Source organism: Paramisgurnus dabryanus, chromosome 3, assembly GCF_030506205.2.
Source record: "Paramisgurnus dabryanus chromosome 3, PD_genome_1.1, whole genome shotgun sequence".
Lineage (NCBI taxonomy): Eukaryota > Metazoa > Chordata > Actinopteri > Cypriniformes > Cobitidae > Paramisgurnus > Paramisgurnus dabryanus.
In genome coordinates, this window is record NC_133339.1 from 23,794,844 (window position 1) to 23,818,802 (window position 23,959).

Genomic DNA, 23,959 nt, shown 5'->3' on the forward strand with positions numbered 1-23,959 from the left:
AAATAATGGGCTTTTTAATCTAAATGTGATCTCAAATTGTTATTTTCTGTTCCCTTCTGATGATTATCCACAGGTTGGTGACACTCATTAAAGTCCCACTAAATTAAAATATTTTACATATTGTGGCTTTAAAGGGACACTCCACTTTTTTGAAAATAAGCTCATTGTCCAGCTTCCCTAAAGTTAAACCGTTGATTTTACCGTTTTGGAATCCATTCAGCTGATCTGGGGGTACCACTTTTAGCATAGCTTACCACAATCCATTGAATCTGATTAGACCTTAAGCATCTTGCATGCTTATAAGCAATGAGTTTCGATATTTTTCCTATTTAAAACTTGACTCTTCTGTAGTTACATCTTGTACTAAGACAGATGGAAATTTAAAAGTTGTGATTTTCTAGGCAGATATGGCTAGGAACTATACTCTCATTCTGGTGTAATAATCAAGGACTTTGCTGCCGTACCATGGCTGCAGCAGGCGCGATGAAATTACGCAATGCCCGAAAATAGTCCCCTGCTATTGAAAGTAACCAAGGGGACTATTTTCGGGCGCTGCGCAATATCATTGCGCCTGCTGCACTGATATATGTCTTAGTACACGATGTAACTAAATAAATGTCAAGATTTAAATAGGAAAAATATCTAAACTCGTTGGTCATTTTTAAGTGGATTATGCTAAGCTATGCTAAAAGAGGTATGCTAAATTTATAACTCTAGGGGAGCTGGAAAATTAGCATATTTTCAAAAAAGTGGAGTGTCCCTTTAATGCACCATGGTAGTTTTAGTTGAGGCAGGAGTTTGAATTTGACATTGAGTGGCTCCTTTCCTTTAAGACAGTCAATAGCATTTATATTAAATCAGAGCCTGGAATCTGATGAAAATTGCAAAATAATGTCATAAAAATGGTTTGTCTCTGTTTTTGGGACTGTAGGTTTTATAATTACGAATTGTTTCAGTGTTTTGGAGCACCCTACTTAAAGGAACACGCCCAGATTTTGGGAATTTAGCTTATTCACCGTATCCAGTTAGATAAGTCCATACATACATTTCTCATTTCCGTGCGTGCTGTAACTCTGTCTGATGCAGCCCCCGCTAGCTTAGCACAAAGTCTGGAAGTGAATGGCTCCAGCTAGCAAACTGCTCCCAATAATTGACAAAATAACGCGAACATTTTCCTATTTATGTGTTGTGATTTGTATAGTCACACTGTGTACAAATAACAAGGTGATATGAGACACAGCCATCTTTTAACAGTATACATACTGCGAACTATATTCTCAGAAAATGAAGCACTGCTACATGGGCGGAGTGATTTGCACAACTCTGACCGAACTCTCTGCTCCTCCTCAGGGGCTTCTCGGGTGCTGCGAGCAAATCACTCTGCCCATGTAGCAGTGCTTCACCTTCTGAGAATATAGATCCCAGTATATATACTGTTAAAAGATAGCTGTGTCTCATATCATCTTGTTATTTGTACATGGTGTGACTACAAATCACAACACATAAATAGGAAAATGTTTGTTATTTTGTCACTTATTGGGAGCAGTTTGCTAGCTAGAGCCATTCACTTCCAGTCTTTGTGCTAAGCTATAGCGGGGGCTGCATCAGACAGAGTTACACCAGGCACGGAGATGAGAAAGGTATGTATGGACTTATCTAATTCTGGGGGATACGGTGAACAAGCTAAATTCCCAAAATCTGGGCATGTTCCTTTAAAGATATTCTTAAAGTTGCCATGAAACTGAAGTAGCAATTGTCTTATTTTCCCCTAGTGACGTTATCCGAGTAAAACGGCTTTTGAAATTAGTAAAAGGTAAGGGTGGACTTAAATTCGTACTCCTAGAATTGATTGGATCCGGACCCCGCCCACCTGCCATACCATATTACCGGAAGTAAGGATGAAGGAGATTTGCTTTTTGATTAAAGATTTAAGAGGGCACATGCTTTTTTTAAATAATGCTAACAGATAAGTAATTTGTAAAATACCACAATATCCCCCCTAAAATTACAGGTTTTCATTTTTATTTAATTTCGATTTTAAGGCTATCATATTATTACTAATAGAGAGAAAAACTGCAATTTAATGTCACTTTAATGCCATGACACTTAAAAAAGAAAAAAATTATCAAGCATACAAATCCTGAAAACGTGTTATGTGTCCCTTTAAAATCTCTGTAAAGTCCTCTTTTGAAAGCATGTCTGCTAAATTATCTAGCATTGTGGAGATGAGCCCCCCTCTTCACGAAAGCACGCGCGCACAGATTATTTAGTCGAAATCAAGGACCATGAAAGGAGAAAATAGCACCAGCTAATTTCCCCATCTGTGCCGTTCGTTCAGGTTAAGCGGCAGGCAGCAAAAAGAGCGAGAGAGGAGGTGGTGGGGGGTAAAAGACTGACGGTCGCACTCTCGCGCCTTCTGTCCTATCACTGACGGGAGCGCGCACATCAGTGAGCGCGTGAGTGGTGAGCGTATGTAGCGTTCTTTCGCGCTGCCGAAACCTGACACATCACCTAACTCTTGGACAAAAAGAGTGAGATACATCGACGAGGAGGGAGAATTCTGAGGGAAAAATACATATCGAAGTGTCGGAGAGTATTTTATTAACCCTTCTGGTTAACCTGCATTGTTTTTGGCTGGTTGGTGTCTTTTTGGAATCAAGGATAACATTTCACAACATGCTGATCGGTATGTCACACTGGATGGAAATGTTTTTTATTTGTTTGTTTGTTTTGTGGCACAGTAGCCTATGTGTGGTAATTCTTTCAAATGCGTTAATATGGACACGCTGGGTGCGCTTAGATGGATGCGTCTCGTGCCCAAAGTCCTCCAGCTCTGCGCACTTCGCACCTGCACGCGCGAATGCTTTAGTCAAGGGACATTTGTGTTGCTTAATTTAGGATAAAATAGTCAGGTAACAAAAGTTCTCCAGAAATGTACATGTAGGCTATTGCATGCAGTGTAGAGTTTTCCAGAAGCAGAGGAGCGCGCGTCGCTCCAGAGGTGTGTGTCTGTGGCTGTCAGATTTGGTGGCACGAGACGCTGCCAGATGCGCCTGCGACTTTCATACGCGTGCCATCAAATGTCCTTTGAGTGTTTCCACCGATTAAAGAGATGGCGTTTGGTCAATTTAACACTTGAAAACCCCTTCATAAATTAACAAGTTCTACATCATTTTTGGACGTGATTCGCGTTTAACCAGTCGCAGGTGCAGTGATCATCAAACACATAATGTCTTCACCGTTGACCCCTGTGGTGTGATAGACCGACGCACAAAGACAATATGTGTTGAGTGAATAAGATTAAATAAAGAGAATGGTGTGTGTTTTGCTGATCTCTTATGACACGCACGAACGCACTGGTATGTTATTTATAAAAACTTTGTTTTTCCTCCCCCTCTCTCACTGGTCCTCAATGAGGTAGACACGTTTAGTGGCAATCTTTTCGTTTTCAGGCCTTGTAAAGAATGTGCACATTTTATTCTGTACATTTTGTTGTGTAAGCCTGCATTTTTAACAATAATTGAAGTGTGTGAACCGTTATTTATGTGCCGCACCTGCTTTAAATTCTGCACACAAGAACACAGCACAAATTATGTAATATCTAAACGAACGTTTGTAATAGTAATATAATTATTATTATTAAGAATAATAATTTAAAGAATTAATTCGTTAAAAATACCTGCTTTTTGAGGACATGTTCTCTTTTACAGCACCTGCTGTTTTTCACCAGCCTCCAAGCAGCGGTGCGGAAAATTAAAAATGATAAAGAATTGATTCTGCCCGCACTGAAAATGCTTTATCAATAACGCAGCTCATTTAAGGAAATCATTTGAGTTTTCTATTTTTTTCTTAGCTCATGAATTTCGTTGAGATCGAATTCATTTGCTTCTGTTTTTCATCACGCCGCATCTTCCTTTTGAGGGTCTGCGTTTCGCTTTATTTAAGGTTTCTAATAAACTGCGTACTTGCAATAAATGTTTAGTGAAAATTTAAAAAATTGTTCAGTTTAATACGGATTTTTTAAAATGATAATTACATTTTGTATTGTTTTTGTATATATAGGATAGATTTTAATGTAATTATATCTTTATTTTATTAGCCTGTCTTGTGATTTTATTTTTAAAAGTTATTTTCAATTTTACAGTCGAACAATTATAATATTGCGTCCTGTTTATAGTAAAAAGCACATTAGAAATAATTTAAACGGAAGCAGGAATCTTTTTAATTTTTTCCCACTTTCTTTCTCTCTATTTCTTTAAATATTAGCTAGATACCAATGCTCTGTCGGCTTAGCAACAAGGACTAAAGGACATTGTCCATTACGCAAATATGCGGTTACACAAAAAAGCATACAGATGTTTACATAAAGACTCACCATGCAGTTAAACCCTGCGATTCCCAGACAAAGAGAGAGAGTGGAGAAAGGTGCGAAATGTTTCTGCATGCAGCATAAAATGGCTCAATCGTTTCCTCACAGCCTAAATCAGCACATAATTACCATCAGTTGTATTTATACGCGTGTTAATAATCACTCAACACTCGTGTTGAATTACTTCCTTATGCGGAGACAGGTGTAACTAGCTCAAGGTTATGGGGTCATAGGTCATGCCCTTGAGCCACGAATCTTTAACCTAATCATTTCAATTGCCCTTTAACTTGCATCGACTATACTTTGAATTTCATTTATCTGTGTTAATGTGACTGGTCAGTAGCTACTCGTGCTTTTGGCATCTGATCCGTAATATTTGTGTGTGTGTGTGTGTGTGTGTGTTTAAATGTCCATTGTTGCGTACAGCTGCTAATTAAAAACTTTATTACATTTTCCTCTCGAATTCTAAAGGTGTTTGAATGTGAATGCGTGCTGCTGTCTGGGCCGATGTCAGACTGCGCATTTGGTTTTTTGGCACTGTTTTCTCAACCCCCTTCTCACTGTCATGGTTTCAGTTGTCGTGGCAGCGCCCCAGCCCGTGTGTTGTAAGTGTGGGGAATGCGGTAATGCCATCCTTTTAAGCGAATGCTCTTTGCCAGCCGCATATTACTACGGTACTCTCTAGGAAGACCCTACTAAAAGTAAGCCACCTTTTATTCAAAAACATGCTGTTTTCACTAGAAATCTGTTTGCATAATAGAAATAGAAAAAAAATTCCTGATAACTTAAATATTAGGAAAAATATTTATCTTCCATTTTATCATTTATATTTTTAATCATTACATTTAATGCTAAAACTTAAATTAGATTTTACCTGTTTGTGTATGCAGATAGTGATGTGTAAAGCCACATTCCTGCACCATTCCATAAAAACCCGCAGAGCTTCTACAATAGATATTTTGCTGCAGACATTATGCTGTTGCATTTCTCATCGACATCAGCACGTTGAAATTGGAAAACCATATCACTTTTTCTTTTCTGGCCATGGTCTGTTGAAAATGTATTCTCTGTCTCCTTCAGCATGGCCTTCCAGACACATATTTACCGCCACATTTATCAGCCCATGAACACATGATGTGGTGCACTGATGTGATGCATCATATTATACTGGCGCCCCGCACAAACCATCTGAAAGCTTTTTACATTTGTAACGTTTTGGGTTTTGAGCCTCCCCTTCATTAATGGAGGTTATATTCATTTTGAGCTCTCGTGTATTTAGTGACGCAGTGTGTGTGTGTGTGTGTGTGTGTGTGTGTGAATGTATCCTATGTGAGTGTGTGTCAGCTCCTCGTGGAACAGCAAATGAATGACAGGGTGAATCATTAAAATGAAATGACGGCATGAGCTTGATTGGCCTGTCAGTATGTCTGATACGGTTGTGTGTGTGTGTGTTTTTGTGACAGTGACAAGAGGGTAATGCATATGCTCTCTGCAGGGGTACAGGAAGAAAAATGACCATCTACGTGTGTGAGAATGTTTATTGAAAGTGCTTTGAGTGACTGTGTGTACAGTAAAGATGGTCTTTGCTTTTATGTTGTGAAGTACCAACTCACCTTCCACTTGACTCTATGATCCAGAGATAGGGGTGCAGGGTGAACAGAGATTTTTGGTTGGTTACTCTCTCTCTCTCTCTCTCTCTCTCTCTCTCTCTCTCTATCTCTCTCTCTCTTTCTCTCTCTCTCTCTCTCTCTCTCTCTCTTTCTCTCTCTCTTTCTCTCTCTCTCCCTCTGATTATAGTGTAACACTGAGCTCTTTGATGCAGTAATCTTTCTACCCACACAACTTGCTTTTCTTTTGCTTTAGTTCCTCATTCTCCCTCTTTTTCTGGGTAAATACCTTCTATTCCCGTTCCTTTATGAGGGAGTTGATAAGGAATGTCTTTCATCCGCAGTAGATTGGCTTCTTCCAGCCCAGCTAAAGAGAATGCGTGTGTCTCCGCCCACATGCGCACAAACAAGTGATTTTGGGATTAAGTTTTTCCATTTACCTCTACCACAACAATAGTGTCTGTTCTTGTAAGTTTTTGTGCATTTCCCCTGTGTTTATGTCTAGACAGAAGTGAAATATAGTGCTGCAGGAGTAGAGTAATTGTGTTGTCGCATACAGTCAAGATTGGACATTTCCTAGCTTGAATGATGATCACATTTTAGAATAAAATCAAAAAGACAAGACAGAATGACACATAAATATACATTTACATACAACTTTCAAAGAGATGTAGAGATGTAGGGTGGGACTTGTTGGTTATAGATGCAATAGGAGATTTTATCCATTTTGTAAATGCTACTTCTTCTGCCGCGCATATTGAGTTTCTGCAGGAGTGCGCCCTCTGGCTTTTGGATGTAGTGGTGTTGTAATGTCAGTTAGTTGTTGTTTTAGTGATCATACAGAGCTGTTCACATTATGGGTGTGCAATATGACGATATTTCATTGTGAACGATTTAAATGTCTCCACGATCCACTTGTTCGGAAACATTGTTGTATCGTGATCCATGCCTACATCAAGTATGGCACAAGGTGCCATCGACACATATGCAATTCAAATGATTTCTTATTCAAATTATTACTCTACCAGACCGTCAGGGCAGCACTGATTTGCAACATTTATAGTACTTTACAAAATTTAGGGTAAGTAAAGAAAAATAGCCGATCCACCATTGCAAACAAAGTTTAGAACAAACAACAAAGAACAGGAATCAAACATTATGGTGACGAAAATGCTCCACAGCTCTCTGTTCTCAGAGGAAGTGAAAATAAATGAAGAGAAAATGATAGCCTGCGTGCAAATGCTGTCTATTTCCTTTGTGTAATTGTGTGTAGTGTAGTGTAGTGTAGTGTAGTGTCCTGTCTCAATATTTTCTCGTGCATACACTTTTGTACATGTACTGTCCGTGCACTTTCCGTGCATATATTTATTACATTATCAGACTGCATTTTTAAATGGGGGCATAGTATGGCTGTATTAAGGCTCAGTAATGGCAAAATAGTAGGGATTGACCGATATGGATTTTTCAGTGCCGATACCGATTTTTATTTTATCAGCCTTAGCCGATGACCGATACAGGCTGCCAATTTTCTTGAGCCGATATTTGGAGACAAAACACAGGACACTGATGTATTTTAAGATATGTTAAAAAGAGATGTTATAAGTTTGGACAGTTCTTACATTTATTTTAGTCTAGGACTAGTCTAATCCCTGTCCGGGAAACCGCCCCATAGAGATGAGAAATAAAAACCCGCTTTGTCCAGCTATGATCAGTTGTTAGGCCGAGCTTTCGATGTTGTCATGGAAAGGTTGGTTGTTTTTAGTCACATGACCTGCAATTGCTTGCAGCTCCCAGCAATCTGTCTGTAAACATGCCGGAAAAAATTGGCGAAATCTTCACATAGCACCAAGTCATTTTCTCTTCTCCCATCATATCTGCGGTGGAAGCCATTTTGCTCAGTGTTCACTGTTATAACTAAGTCCAAAGGGGGCAACCGCAAGACCAGCTTGAGCAGTGTAAGAAAAATAGTACCCTGTCATTGTCCTCCAGGCTGACCATTCTGTTCCCTTGTTGCTGATGGGAAGGTCACTTTGGCATTTGACCAGTATCTCCACTCTGCATTGACTCAAAGTGATCAGAGATTTGGGTAGGTCATAAGGGGAAGAAGGATGTCTGTTTGTCACTACTGCTTAAGACATTGGTGCTAATGTTTTCTCCAAGAGGAGATGTGTTCAGGTCTTGTTAAGGTTAATAGCCCAACTAGGCACATTGCAAGCAGGGACGTTTTAATCCACTAAACCTAAAAGAATTGTTTGCTTAATTACATTTTTTTATTAGACAATGAACTGTTACTACAATAAGTTATAGATAATATATTTATTAATATGTTTTCCTACTGGCATATTCAGGTTTTAATGCGATGTCTTGTATAGGCAAAACCTGATCCCCTACACCAACAACCCCCCACCCCGCACACACAGATGGATCAAAAATGAAAAGGCCAGGGTTGATTGGGGGTAATTTGGGGATTTGGGGAGGGCAGCTATTTACCCTACAAAATGTCCCTAGGGAGAGAAAAAGGGGAAGGGGGGTGGAAACACCAGTGACAACGCAGACGCTCACACTCTGTCATACGTGCACACTTTTGGTGTATTGGACACTCTGATACATGGGTGCACTGTTGGATGCTAGAGGTGTGTGCGGTGGCCTAGAAACGGCATCACACCCATGGCTCCTGATTTGGGGAAACAGGAGTCTGGAGAGGTAATCCTGTCTTTAGGCTACCACAAACAAGGTCAATACTGCCCATGGGCTTATCCTTTCCTGTCCTCTCCTCCTCTCCACTCCTTCCGTCTGTATGGTTAAATTCTCCTCTTCTTCACTCTTTTTTGACTGTTGGACTGTTAGAGTCCTCTTCTCCCCCCTTCCCTCTTCTTGCTGAAATTTTGCTAGAAAATTGCTGCCAAAATCAAAAGCAAAGTTTCTGTTTTTAAATGTTTGGGTAAAAATATGAGAAGTTCAGATGCAAAACCCTGTGCGTCAGACATGTTTTCTTGTTAATTAGCATTTTTATCAGGCTGTTATGTTTAGGATTAGTAATTTCACTTTAATGTCATTGAAAAGGTTATTAATCAGTAACAGAAAGGCCTTATTTTCACAAATGTCACTTTAGTCATTTTATAGGAATGTAATGTCTTTCGATTTAAAACCTTCTAAGTGCATGCAAGCTTTTTTGGCAATTACATCCACTTCTACAAAAAATCTAATTAATAGTAATTAATTGCAAAATCACTAAAACTTACAAGGGATACAAGTTTGAATGTGATCCACGGTCATTTTGCATGCCGTCATCCAATTCATTTTTTACTTGGAAGACTTTGCAAATACGTAGCGTTTAGTGGATTCTGCCAACAAAGCACTATTTCTGAACTATTTATGAATTAAGCTATAGGGGATATGTGAAGGTCACAGGTCATACTTTCTTTAGTCCAACCTTCCTCAGATCACTGATTGTTTGGGAAGTGTAATAAAAACTAGATTTTTTACAGAAAGCACAGTTATAAGGATGATGACAATAAGTAATTGTTTTACTTGTGAGTTTAACAGAGAAACAAGCTTATTTCATAAACATAAAGAATTTACTTGAATCACATAAATTTCTGCGATAATAAATATTGATTAGTATCTAATTAATAACTATTCAAAATCATTTAAAAATATATATAAGTAAAAGGAGGCATGTCAGGAACTTGAAGTAAAGGTATTTGATCAACGTGCTAAAAGCATTAATATCAATATCATTATATCTTTTTTTGGCTGAGGCGGCATTAAGCAGCTTTTGCATCTGAGCTCATCATATGCCAAAATTTATTTGGTTGAAAGTATTTTTCTTCTGATTTAGAGTATTCTCTAAAAACAAACAGTGCTAAATAGCACTAAGTGGTTCACCCTTTTAAAGATTTTCAATAAAGATCTCCATAGATCTAATGGTTTTCACTTTTAAAAAATTGGTGCTAAATAGCACTTAAAGCTCGTAATCATAGGGAAACCATTTTAAGTGCCGTATAGCACCTATGTAGTACCTGTGTAGAACCCTATTGTGCTATATAGAACCATATCTGATGCTATAGTGGTGCTATATTACCCCCACACTAAAAATGGTTCCCTATGAATAGGAGCTTTAAGTGCTATTTAGCACCAATTTTTTAAAAGTGAAAACCATTAGATCTATGGAGATCTTTATTGAAAATCTTTAAAAGGCTGAAATGTTTATTTTTTTAGCTGTATCACCAAACCCTAGTATTAACTACTTTTAAAGTGCTTTATCATGGAAGATATGGGAAAGCATCATGTGTTTGAAATAGCTTAGAAATTTAAATTTAATACTAATTTAAATTGACCTATTCCCTTACGGGCGAATTTGTTAGTATTCTGTATGAAGAAATGGTTGTTAGAAGCACAAACGAATTAGCCAACTAGTCACTAAAGATATTGTCTAGTTTAAGTCAGCTAAGCCCATAAGTCTCTTCGTTTGGGGTTGAGTTAATTGATTTAGTTCTGGTTCCGTTAAAACAGATACAGATCAATGTGTGCTTCTTATGCAATCAAATATGATATTATCAGTGTTTTATGTGTATGTATGAAAGATAACAACTAAAAAAGATAAAGAAAACAACCGCTTTGATCTCTGAGTGAGTCTCTGTTACACGTAAGGTCATTTCACTTAACACGGTGGGGAATATATTTCCTCTGAGGTACACCAAGGCTGCAGAAGAATAGAGAGAATGAAAAGGAAACACTGATGTTGAGTGAGCGTGTGTGTGTGTGTGTGTGTGTGTGTGTGTGTGTGTTTGTGTGTGTGTGTGTGTGTGTGTGTGAGAGAGAGAGATAGAGATAGAGAGTGAGAGAGAACAGCTACCTCTCTCACTAGTGTGAATTGAATTGGCTCTGATGTGCTATGTCTGCCTAAATCTACTGCCTGAAGGTGAAGTCCATGCATCACCTTGACAGTGTGTTTGCATGTGTGCGTGCACACATATGCATGTGTGTTTCTGTATATCTGTGTACAACATGCAAACTGTGTGTGTAAGGCTGTCATTATTACTTGCCGATTAATCATCGAAATGATCAGTAAATTACTCAAATGTCACTTTGCATAGGGAACATAATAGGTTCTAAAATGCCTAATGGCCGGTAAAAAGAAGCACTTAACCTTCAGAAAGTGTTGATTGTCAGCATTAGGAGGTCATGCTAATATTATATGAATGCTTACATTTTCTATTTAGTTTAAGGTTTGCAATTTTTGCAAGTAAATGATTTGGGACAAGCAGTTTAAAACCCTTTTTTTCATCTGATATTTTTTCTTACAATAGGTTAAGCAGTTCATGGTTGTGTTTGATGAATGCAGTGGAAAATTATGTAAGATTATTTGGTTTTCTTGCTGTCATGCTGCAGAAGATTGATGTAAAAAGATGTAATTTTTTGGGTGTTACATTTTCTTAGGTTGTTTCAGGGATGCATAATGATTTATCGCGATTAATATATAGCAGAATAAAAGTTTTTGTTTACATCATATATGTGTGTGAACTGATTATAATAACATTGTATAGATAAATGAACACACATGCATTTATATATTTAAGAAATGTTTACATGTGTATATACATTTGTATATTTATGTATAATTTCTATTAATATATATATTTTCTTAAAATTATGTGCATATACATAATTATTATACACCGTTCAAAACTTTTATTCTGCTATAGATTAATTGCGATTAATCGTTATGCATCCCTAATGGTGAAATTCAAGTGTTAATAAGGTTGCATACAAAAGCTATATTTCAGAAATATAAAAATTATACTTTTTATGATTTGAATATCACTCCAGCTTATTTTAATTGTCAAGATACGGTTGAAGTCCAGACCTCTGATGTGTCAAATTGCCTTTTTAAGATCAGGGAGACAGAATTTTAATGTATGTTAATGCGTAACGGTTTATCTGATAGTTCTTACAAAAAAATCAGACCTTTATTGCATTATCAAAAGTAAATTGGACACCAAAGTCAGCCCTGTTTATGGCAAGTGCCAATTTACTAATACAATTGTAGTGACAGCCTTATACAGTATGTAAGGAGCCATCTTCTTGTTTGCACGTTTATTTGTCTCTTTCTGAATTCCTCAGTGCTGTGATGTTGTCCTGCTGAGGTCTTTACCTGTTTGTCTTGATGATTCGTGCATAATGCAACAGCTGCACACCACCACAGCACCGACAGACCAGTCAGCCAACACATTCACACTCATCATCATCATCATCGCTGTATTTTCACCCATTTATGCAGCTCGGACTTACAAAAAGCATTTTTTTAATATTCAGCATGTTCCTCCCATTTCGAGAGATCTAAGCAGAGGAAAGAATTGCAAGACGAAGAGAACATAAAAAAATGAATGTCAGAGGTGTTACGCATTGTGCCGGTCCTCAGTTAACTCCCCAAAAAACAGTTAATAACTCAACGCGTCTTCAGTTAGCTGAAGGACCGCAGGGACTGTTTATAGCTGCGAATGGCTGACTTCACAAGGGGTGGGGGGGTGCAAATGAAATCGCACAGATGTGCTTGTGTAGATGAATGTCTTTATTGAACTGCCATTATTTGGCTTGACGCATGAGGCTTATTTAAAACAATTACAGGCCGCCGCTGCCAAATACTGCTCCCAACTTGTTTGCCAGAGTCTCTGATATAATGTGAAAGCAGCCTAAAAAAGCACATTCACATTAAATGGGGCGAGCGGGAAGGGACATTTCAATGACACAGCGCCCTTCAAGAGGTACTGCGCCTATTCAACCGAAAAATAGATATGCAAAAAGATAAAGAACACCTGCTTACTAATGAGGCACGAATCTGTTAGAGAGAGAAAGAGACAAAACAAGAGATAAATACAATAATCATTATATGTTTTAGCCCTCTGTCTGCCTGACATATTGTCCGCCATTTTCGGCTTACATTAGCATTTACATTTATGCTTTTCACAGTCACATTCTTAGTGGTGTGTGTATGCATGTTGAATAATTAGACTTTAAAACCACTTCGCCTTATCTCAATGCTGCAGTCTCTTTCTGCATTAATGACAGACGCGTCTAATCTCTATCGACGAGACAGACTTTGTGTGCGTGTGCCCTGTGCTTTTTTCTGGGGGTTATGTATGTAATAAGTGATGTTTATTTTGAGGTCATGGCTCTGAAGTGGCTTCTGACAACAGGAAATGACTTCATTAAGACAGGAAATGAACTCCACTAAGCATCTGTCACTCCACATCATTTTATAAGTGGCTCTGATTTAGCTGCCATTATCTATGTGGAGAAAAAATTTGTGTGTATGTGTGTGAGAGAGAGATGAAGGAAAGAGAGAATGTGTCAAAATAAATGTTTTTGTTTGTAAATTTTTTTACTGCTCAGAAGAATTTGCACACTGTAAAAAAATGATTTGCTTGTCAGAATTGTTTCGTTGAATCAACTCAGATTTACAAGTCATTTCAACTTGCTATTATTTAAAGATGAGTTGTTATAACTACAGATGAGTTGAAAAAATATACTTGAAAAAAGTCAACTTAATTTTTATAAGTTGTAGCAACTCATCTCTTATCAAGATAAATAATAGTTGACGTGACTTGTAAATCTACAAAAAAATGTAAGGCAGCAAAGATTTTTTACAGTGTACAAACAATGTTCCCTCTAATTTTTTTCAGCACTGAGCAAATAATTTTTTTTCTGAGCACACATTTCAGTACTGTGAGGAATTCGCAACCACACGACCTGCCGAAAATGAACACGAGCCTGCGTTAACCATAGGAGATTCAAAGAGATGACAGTGTAGCGTGTAACGGGGTTTAGTGTATACACACGTATAATGTTCAATGTGGGCCTGTGTATAAATCCCAATACATGTAATTAACACTCTCTTTGAATTTACCAGGTACCTGGGTTTAGCAGATTGAACCGTTCACCTCAAGCTGAAAATCAGTTCTCATATACTACAGTGCAAATAAATAAATAAATAAAATACTTGTAAAAGTGTAACACTGTTTCATTTTGTTTGTAATCCAAATTCATGATTCACTTAAATGACTCTGTTGGGTTGAATTCATGAATCAATTGATTCGGTTCAAAGGACCGTTTGTTCCTTTATATAGTTCAAATAGTTCAGTTCAAAGTCAGTGTCCTGTCCTTTAAAGAAAATCCAAGAAAATACGGAAAATGAAGTTTCAGCGAATTCACGTCCTAGTAGTTGTCCGAAACAAAAAGGAAAAATACCCTCCTACCAGTTCTGATGAATTCAAAGCACAGCTCTGGTTGGCTCGCCTTTTTGTATACACCTTCACTTAATTGTCTCGCGTGTCCAAGATGGAGCAGGAGAACTTTACAGATGTTCGAAATTCTCACAAAAAAACCCAGCCTTGTAAAAACACAAGGCAGAACAGTAATTAATCTTCAGTTCAACAGATTTATCAATAAGCATCATGTAAACATTTCAAATAACAACCTAACTCAGGGTTTCAACACTTATTGAACATATTGACACTTAAAATTTTATTTTTTAATCACATTTACGTTACTTGACTGTTAACTTTCAAATGTAAATAGCTTCAGCTCGTTCGTTATATACCAACGGCCAATGTAAACAAACTAATAAAACTCATAGTTTGCTGCCAAATTTGCAACACTTATGCCACAATGTCAAGTTAATATTTAGAATATAACTCACCAAAGCATACATTTTAACTTCTTATTTAAAAGAAGAAGTTCATTCGCAGTGTTTTGATGCTCTGTGATCCTGCATCTGCCTCCGTTCTAATTCTCTATTTTGCTCTCTCCTCACTCTAGCGACAGCTTTTCCAAGTTATCGCATCACTTCAGGAATCCAATAATTTGTTTTAAATCACTGTTTTGAATCTGAACTTTTTCCTCTTAATAAATATTTTAGTTTCTTGAGATCGACCCGTGCAGCTGCTCATCTGGCTCGCTCTCACTCTGTGCTCGTCCGTGCTGGCAGCGTCACTGTGTGAACTGAATGCGCTGCTACCATTGGCTCATAAAAGTGTCTGTCACCGTAGCAAGATCAGCGATTGGTTGAAAGTTTCTTCTCCTTCTAGAACACTCGCCTTCTCTCTCTCTTAATTCTTTTACAACAGCAAATGCATCAATGTTTATGTGCGGTCTGAAAAATGTGCGCGGTCTGACAAATCTATTGCGCGGCCACTTTGGCTGGCCTGCGCGGCCGCGCACGCGCGCAGCTTAGAGGGAACATTGTGTACAAACTTGCTTGAGTGCATGCTGCCATTAAAAGAAGGGCTTATCAATAAAATTATGATTTTTTTATTTTAAAAATGTTTCTTTTTTATTTTCTGCCCTATTATTATTATTGTTGTTATTATTATTATTTTTTTTTTAAGGTAAGTGGTTGCAATAAATTTATTTAAGCTACATTTTAACAAAAGTTTTTTTTTGTTTTCTTATTTTTTTGTTTAAATGTAGCTTAAATAAATTGATTGCAACCCGTTACCTTAAAAATTTTAGTAAATTGAATGAATCATTTTTTTTCAGTGTATTTTTTTATTGCAGTCCACAAATAGCAATTTAAAATAGTATTCATACTAGTGATCTTAGACAATCGGACCCAGCTGAATATAAATTTAAGTAACGTTGTTTATACCATGGGTCTTAAACTCGGGTTCTGGGGAACCTTGGGGGTACCTGGTAGTATTACAAAATATTGTTTGAATTTAAAATATATATGTCTTTTCGGGGAGAGGATAAAATTAGGCAACAAAATGGTTCCCATGTTACAATCTATTCTGTAAATTATGTGTTTCGGTAGAATGTTAACAATATGTGACTGTCTGTATCAAAAACAAATATTTAAATATATATGTAACCTTAACATCATAACAAAGTATGTAAATCAACGCTGGGGGTCCCTGGTCTTTCTATTAATTAAGGCAGTGTTTCTTAAACTAGGGGGACCTGAGATGGTCCAAGGGGGGCCCAGTTTAATGATATTTTATGAAATACCTTATTTTATCAAATTCTGTGTAATTAAACTTCAGAAAAATAAGGCTACTAACCAAAGCATACTGTATAATTTAATATGTTTTGTTTATTTAAAAAAATGTACGTTTTGGAATGTTTTATCTCATACATTTTATTTGGGGAGGGGATGAAGGGATGCACCATACACAAGGGGGCCGCATGCTGAAAAAGTTTGAGAACCACTGCATTAAGGGGTCTGTGGCCTAAAAAAGGTGGAAGACCTCTGGAATGAATCTTTACAATGAATGAATCTTTACAATTTTAAAACAACAACAAAACATTGATAACAATAAAACAACTAGATTTGTTTTATTAATGCAAAAAAACAATATTATTTCCTACTATAGTTTCATAATAACAAATAATCATCATAATCCACAATCAATAGTTTTGATGGAAAATGAGTGGCTGTAAAAATAAAATTTCATACTGGTAAATCTCTTCTGCAGAGTTCACAGATTTTTTGAAACATCGTCTTATCAGTGTAACAACTGCACAGCCTTTGGCAAGATTTAACTGTCACTATCATTTCCACTCTCTCCCAGCACACACACATACACACAGACGTACACCCAGTCTGATTGAGATAAGAAAACAGCATGCGCTCTCTCCCTCTCTGCATATATTCAGCCTGCAGTCATGACGAGCACAAATGAAAACACACTTCCTCTGCTTTTCCTTTCCTTGTGTTTTTCTTCCTCATCTGCATTGTTTCATGTGCCGCTGTGATTCACGGAAGCGTAACAGATGAACTGAATGCGTGTGATGCTTTGATTTTATATTAATGTCCAGCAATTCCTGCTCTTTATCAATCTGGGGTTGTGTTTCAGACCTCTCACCCTCCTTTCAGCCCAATTCTTTGGGGGGAAAGAAAAAGGGGTAATTTATCACAGTGCACCCTCAGGGTGTTTAACACACACACACACACACGTACACACACACAAACACACACACTGAAGCCTGAGGCTTTATTGTTCCTTTGTGGCAGATGGGTTGCCCGCTTTGCACCATTGGTTTTGATGATGCTCTCTCTCTCTCTCTCTCTCTCTCTCTCTCTCTCTCTCTCTCTCTCTCTCTCTCTCTCTCTCTCTCTCTCTCTCTCTCTCTCTCTCTCTCTCTCTCCCTCTCTCTCTTTCTAACCCTTTCCTTCACACACTTGCACACCCTTTAGAGCTTGCATTTGACAGTGTAGGTGTTAAATGATTTTTGGATCACAAGATGGTAAACTTTCCATATAGAAATTTCCTTACTCTCATTTATTTGAGTTTGTGAGTTATCAAGCTATTTGCTGCTTTGACCCTGTCTACGCATCTACTGCAGAAATACGAGTGTGTCTGTGAATCGGCATGTGCTTTTGTATCATAAGTGCGTTATATTAACAGTGCTGATCTTGTGCTCATGTTATTTTGTATTGTTTATAATGCGTATTATTTGGAAATGGTAAATGTTATTTGGGCACATAGCTCTCTCGCTTTAGGCTCCTAGTCACGCTCAGACGCTCCACTTTCTGATCTTATCTTTTAATTATGTCGTTTATTGTTTGCTTTGGGCCTGCTAACACTTTTCGATTCTGATTCAGTCGCAGCCCATCCATTGCATCAGCAGACGGCAGGCAACATAAATAATATCCGCATGCTTTGTTTAATTATCAAACAAACTTTCTCTGCAATATTTTAACTAAAAGCAGTAGCAGACAAAGCGTATTTACTGTAAGGCAGTGACATGATTTCTGTATTTCAGTCATTAAAAATGTATATATTTTTATATTTTTTGTATATGGAATATGAAATAATATGAAAATTGATAATTGAAAATGTATAATTAATAACCTATTTTGAATCTGGTTTGTGTAATATGAAAAATAAAAATGTAATGATATTTGCAAAAAATGCAGCTGATAGGAACATAAATACCAATTCATTTTAAAAGTTCACTATTTCAGTTATTGCTTTGTATATATTTTATATTTTTATTTTAAATGTGAAATAGCCCACTTAATTGAACATGACAGGCGCTCATTCAGTGTTTTTATTTCTCTTTCTTTTTCTGAACCTTTAAAAGTTATATATTCTTATTTAAAAAAAGATATTTTAGCACACTTCAGGAAAATGAGTCCATCAGTCCACTTTATGGCTAAGTCCTGGTCTTGAAAAATATATAATGTGAATTTTTTGTATTTCGTTTACATTTTATTCTCATAACCTCTTCATTCTTGAAATGCAGGTCTATTTCGAAGTACATGTATTGTAAGTCATGACAGAACATAAATCTAAGTGTAGATCAAGGTCAAGCAGCTTATCACAGATCTGGTCCTTGTACGTTGTTTCAGAGACTGCATTTACCGCAAACATAAATAGATACATGAAATGTTCAGAGCCCGTTTCTTGTATTTGACCTTGTATTCAGTAAGTACCTGACCTGGCCCAACATAAGTGATTGCGAAAAGCTATTGGGAGCACATCTTAAAATACAAACTGTTTTGTTAGATGCACAATCACACACACACTTCATAAAATTAATGATTTATGGGTAGAATCAATTCAGCATGAATAAACAGATCATGTTATCATTAGCCATTATTATTCATTCAGATGCAAGTCTGGGCACACAAATACACATGTGACCAAAGACCCCTAAACTTCATTTAATGTAAGCTGGCAAGTGAACCGTGAAATGAACAGACAAAAGCAAACGAAACCACATCAGACCAGAAAGAGAAAAGAGGGATATCTGCATTTTACTTCACTTTATCGATAAACTTCTTGGCCGTTAAGTTGATTACATTACGTGTGCATCATCAACCAATCAGATCTCCTGATTTTTAAAGGTCGATGTTGGGTGACCTCAGTGTTCTGGAAGGCTCTTTCTGCTCCAGCTAATTAATTCTGCTTGTTTCTGTCTTTCTGACACACGGCTTCAGTGGAGCCTACAATCATTCCATCATTTCCTCACTCATTATGTTCTTCATGCGCTGTTACGTCTAATCAAATCCGGCACACTCGTCCTTCAGGAGTGTTTTTTAAAGCAGAAAGAGGAAAATATGGAGCAAAAGAAAGAACAATAAAAAGAAAGACTGCATGGACAATACAAATAATAGAAAGAATGAATGGATTGATGGACCAGAATGGATGGATAAAAAGAAAGAAAGAAAAAAGATGGAAGAAGACGGAAAGAAAGAAAGAAAGATGCAGTTCAGAGAGAAAAGAAGGCATAGAAAGTCAATTGAAGAGATTGGCATTGAGTTGTGATTATTGTTGATGAAGAGTTTCGACAGACTGGTTCTGAAGAAAGAGAGAGGCTGAGGATTTGATTGAAATGTGTTTTTTTAGGCTTCTTGCAAGCCAGAGCACCTGACTGCAGATTATTTATTTATTTAGTTTGACTGCTTTAAAGGATGCATCAAATGGGTCTGAGGAATAAAATATACGACACTCGGATGCTCTGTCATCTCCTGATACCAGCAAATGAGATTTAAAGCAGCTCACAGTTAATTGAACAAATGAGCTCACTTCGTCTTTCTGTCTGTATTTATATCCATTCCTCTATATTGCTTTAATTATTTCTTTCACCCAGTTTTCTTAAAGTGCACCTTTGCAGGGTGCATCATTGCTAAAAAAAACATTGTTATTTTGTGTATTTGGTATAATACACTGGTTTGTGTGGTTTACGTTTAATAAAAACATTATTTTCCACATACCGTACATTTTTGTCGCTTCAGATATCCCTGTTTTCCTGAAATGCACAGATTTTGTGCAAAAAAAATTCCCCTGATTGGCCAGCTAATCTGTACTTTGTGATTGGCCTGAATACCTCTGACGTCAGCCGGAAATGTGACGCTACTTACCATGTTTGAAAAATGTGCACACAATGCAATGCTAACAGGAGTAAACCTATAGGCTTTTGCATATTGTTAACATGTACTAATACACACTTACACATCAACAGTGTTGGGGGTAACCCATTACAAGTAAAGTTACTTTTTTAGTTTAATTAATTTGATAAAAAAATATGTACTGAATTAAACTAAACGTAGTAAAAAACTGTTCAAACTGTTCCCCTGTGTGGGAACAGTTTGAGTCCGAAACTGAGATGGCAGGCCAGAGCTCGACATTTTTGTGCTAAAATGCATAACTTTTCAGTCATAAAAAACACCTGCAAGGCCTGAAAGAGATCAAGCCTCAGACAAGAAAAAGTAACTAAAAGTAACGTAAGCATTACTTTCCATGAAAAGTAACTAAGTAACACAATTTGTTACTTTTTTGGGAGTAACTTAATATTGTAATGCATTACTTTTAAAAGTAACTTTTAAAAAGGAAATGTAAAATCGTAAATCGGACCATTGGTGCACTTTAATATACTTTATTGGTCAGTCGATACGGGATATGCGATTTTACCGGCAAATGCCAATATTCTTGGAATCAAGATGGCCGATTGCCAAGATAATGCTAATATACTACATAGTAATCATGAGGTATAAACAAAATAAAAATTGAATTATACTTATAACATATGTTTATTGTTAAGTTTTTAGTTAGTTTATACACTCTAAAGCTGCATACCAATTCGAAGGCTGCGACCTTCTAAGGACGCGACCTCAGAAAGCGAGCACTCAGTTCTTGAAGATCGCAAACTTCAAAGTCCACAAAGAGAATTGAAATGAGACAGTCTAGCTTTCAGGGGACCCATAAGTTGTGTCACCTGCTGCACGCGGCCACACAGCAGAAACGTTTCTGACTTATTAAAATAAATATGGAACCAGAAAAATATTTTTTTATTTTAGAAAATAATACACGTTGATGTAGATTAAACTATTAAACGGTACACTGTAAAAAAATTCCGTAGAAATTTGCAGATGGGTTGCCGGTAAATTACCGTAGATTTAAATTTATGTTATTTACTGGCAACATTTTGTTCAAAGTTAAATGAACATTAAACATTTACATCTTTGTCTTTGCAGAATAAAACTAGAAAAACAGCATCAAGCAAAACATTCTGGGAAACAAAATCTGAAGCAAAAAACTGAAAAAGGTTGATGATGATTTCTGGTTCCCAGAATGCTTTGCATGCGGCTGTTATTGTATAGTTTTATTCTGTAAAGATAAAGACTTGTTAATATTTAAAATTTATTTAACTTTGAACAAACTCTTGCCAGTAAATAACCTAAATTTAAATCTAATTTACCGGCAACCCAGCTGCAATACCATTGTAATTTCTACGGATTTTTTTTACAGTGTATATCAAATTAATCAACCTTAGAAGTATATGCAACATGCAGAGAATAATATGAATACAAAACATAACTTATCATACTAAAACAGTGACAAAAAAAACAAACAGTTTTTCTGCTAAATACACACTTTTATTTAATAAAGGTTTTAATTGTTTATATTAAAATATCCGGCCGTTACATTTAGCTGTTACAGGCGCAGTAAATCTTGGGATAGCCAGGCTGTGAAGGATCCATTTGTTCTATCCTTAACAGTGCGGAAAAATAAGGAAGCATTTTGAGGCTTCATTTTAAGCATCCTTTGAAATGGGACGACCTTACTAGCCTTAAGTCTTAGAATACGTCCTTAAAAGGGTTGCCGTCTTCAAATTGCGACACAGCTTAAAAATTTTATTTTCAACCCAGCATTGGGTCAGAAGGGTGTGTTGAAAATAACCAAGATTTTCTTAAAATACAGGAAGAATGTGTAATATAGTTCACTTAGTTAACACTCACCAAAAATTCAAAATAAAATCAAAGATATGGTTCCTTTTCAGATGCTACTGTTTTCTAGACATCTGATCAGTTCCTCAGGTCCACTACAGAGACATCAAAAATGGACAGTGCTGGTCCAACTTCAAACTTACTCCGCATTGGTTGGTTGAACAGGACTGAATTGAATTTTTGTGTGCTTGTAAAACAACTCAACATCATCTCAACAGCACAGAATGTAGCTCTCTCTGTCACATTGTCTCACATCTCACAGCTACACAAGGAGAAATGAGATATACACACACACAAACACACACACACGCACTGGGCTGTCACACTATGTTTTATCTCAAGATGGACTCAGGCAGGGCACTTTTGCCACAGGGCTTGTTTGTACGTTTGTGCGTGTGACACTGAGCTTAGGTTGTGTGTGTGGTTCATGCAGGCATGCCTGTTATGTAAATGAAAAGGGGGCAATCGACAATGGCACACTTACAAACACATATTAAAAACAGCGAGGTTCAAAAGTCTAAGACCATGTTGAAAATCTATCAAAATGAGTCAAAATTTGATCCAGTCTTTGAAATTCAGCCCCTAATTTTGAGATTAAGTTTGATTTTATTAATTGGTTTCACATTGATTTCAAACCTTGACATGACCCTACATAGTCAATAATAAAGTTATTGGTTGTATTTTCACAGAATGTTGAACATTATGTAGGAAACAGTAAATCACAAATAAATGACTTTAGCTTGCTGTTTCTGGTTCATAAATGTCATTTAAACCTAATTGAAGAAGAAATATTTAAGATTCTGTATTATTTCTAGACAGTATATCAAACAATTACATTTTTCCACTGAAGCACATGTGATGATCTTTGAACGCTCTCATGCAGTGATGTGATAATGTGCATCACATTTTGCACAAAAGGCTCATGCCAGCTCCAGTATGCTGTCATTATGGCAGAAAGAGGACATATACCAAATACTTATACGTTTTGAAACACATGGCGGTTTTATGCTGATATAATTTATGGTGAATTAATTGTGTATCAATTTAGAAATAGAAGAACTGTATAATTTTTACTGGTGATTTTAGACTTTTGGCCTCCACTGTAAGAATTTTTATTCAAACATACTGTACATTCAAGAACCCAAACATGTTTTATGGAGTTTAAAGGATGGAGGGAATTGAAACAAAAGAGCAAAAGAAAAGGAAATATGTGATGTGACAGCAGTAAAGAGGGAGGCCAGCTGGACACAGCACTGTTTGTGTGTTTGAGGGAGAGATGGAGAGAAGATAGACACAGAAATAAGAGCAGTAGATTCTGCTACAGTAATTACAGCTCTTAGGAAATCATAATTACGCCTTTCAAATGTTGTCAGGAAAGAGGATGGAAAAAAAGATCTTTTTCTTTGCTCAGTGTGTTGTGGTCCACTGCAGTCAAACACCCTGTGCCACCTCAATTCAATGCTTTGTGTTTCAGGATTAATGTATGTGTGTGACTTTTTGTGCATGAATGTTTGCTGAAATGTGCGTGCACAAAACCATTTTTTTTTGTGCATAATTGCCATTTATTTTGAATTGCTGTTGGGTTAGAAAGATAACACACAGGCATTTATTTGGTACATGAAAGTATGTGTGGTTTTAGCACAACTGAGTATTCACTCAACATCTCTGAAATGCTTTGTCTTTAAGTTTATGATTTACAGAAAAAGTATAAATATATATGTAGTATATTTGCAGTTTTTGAGTTTGATACTCTTTTTTTTACCTCTCTAGATATATTTCTCTTTCACTACACCTTTATGCATAAACATAAATTAGTGATTGACCGATATGTGATTTTTTTTTTTTTAAAGGTTGATGTCAATATCAATATTGAGAAAGCAATGTGGCCAATTCAAGTTTTAAGTTTTATTTGTCATCTGTACGTATATCAGTGACGCATTGCAGTGCTTTGTGTAAGGCTCATGTAAGTCTACTGCAGTGTTTAACAAGATACCAATATAAAGAACAAGAAAGGGAAAAACTATTTTACGGATAAGACACAAGTTAAATAAAGAATAATAATAAAATAATAATTAGATATAAAAATATGTAGTATACAATATAAGAAAATGTACAGTATAATACAAATTTACGGTAGTAGTAAAGAGTGAAGAAGGAAAATTGACTGACATGAGGCTAATTTAACACAAATGTATTTACAGTTAATGAGAGACAAACAGAAAATTGGTGAAAATAAATGAACACTTG

The 23,959-nt window shown here is 36.6% G+C and overlaps 1 protein-coding gene and 1 long non-coding RNA gene across 5 annotated transcripts in view; one reads left to right on the forward strand and one right to left on the reverse strand.

Moving 5' to 3' along the window:
• znf385c (zinc finger protein 385C) overlaps nt 1–23,959 on the forward strand; it is an 86,452-nt gene that overhangs the window by 37,510 nt on the left and 24,983 nt on the right. The window contains exon 1 of one of the 4 annotated variants that reach the window (XM_065279737.2): nt 2,314–2,686. The exons of the other annotated variants lie outside the window; for them this stretch is intronic. Within the exon in view, the coding sequence (XP_065135809.1) occupies nt 2,677–2,686 (10 nt within the window). The 5' untranslated portion in view covers nt 2,314–2,676. Of the gene's footprint in view, nt 1–2,313; nt 2,687–23,959 lie in introns of those variants that run through there. 4 annotated transcript variants of the gene reach the window in all.
• Nucleotides 14,274–15,216, reverse strand: LOC135770096 (uncharacterized). The gene is made up of 2 exons (XR_010542552.2): nt 14,678–15,216; nt 14,274–14,368 (listed from the first exon to the last, which is right to left on the reverse strand). It is a non-coding gene; the product is annotated as an uncharacterized lncRNA (long non-coding RNA).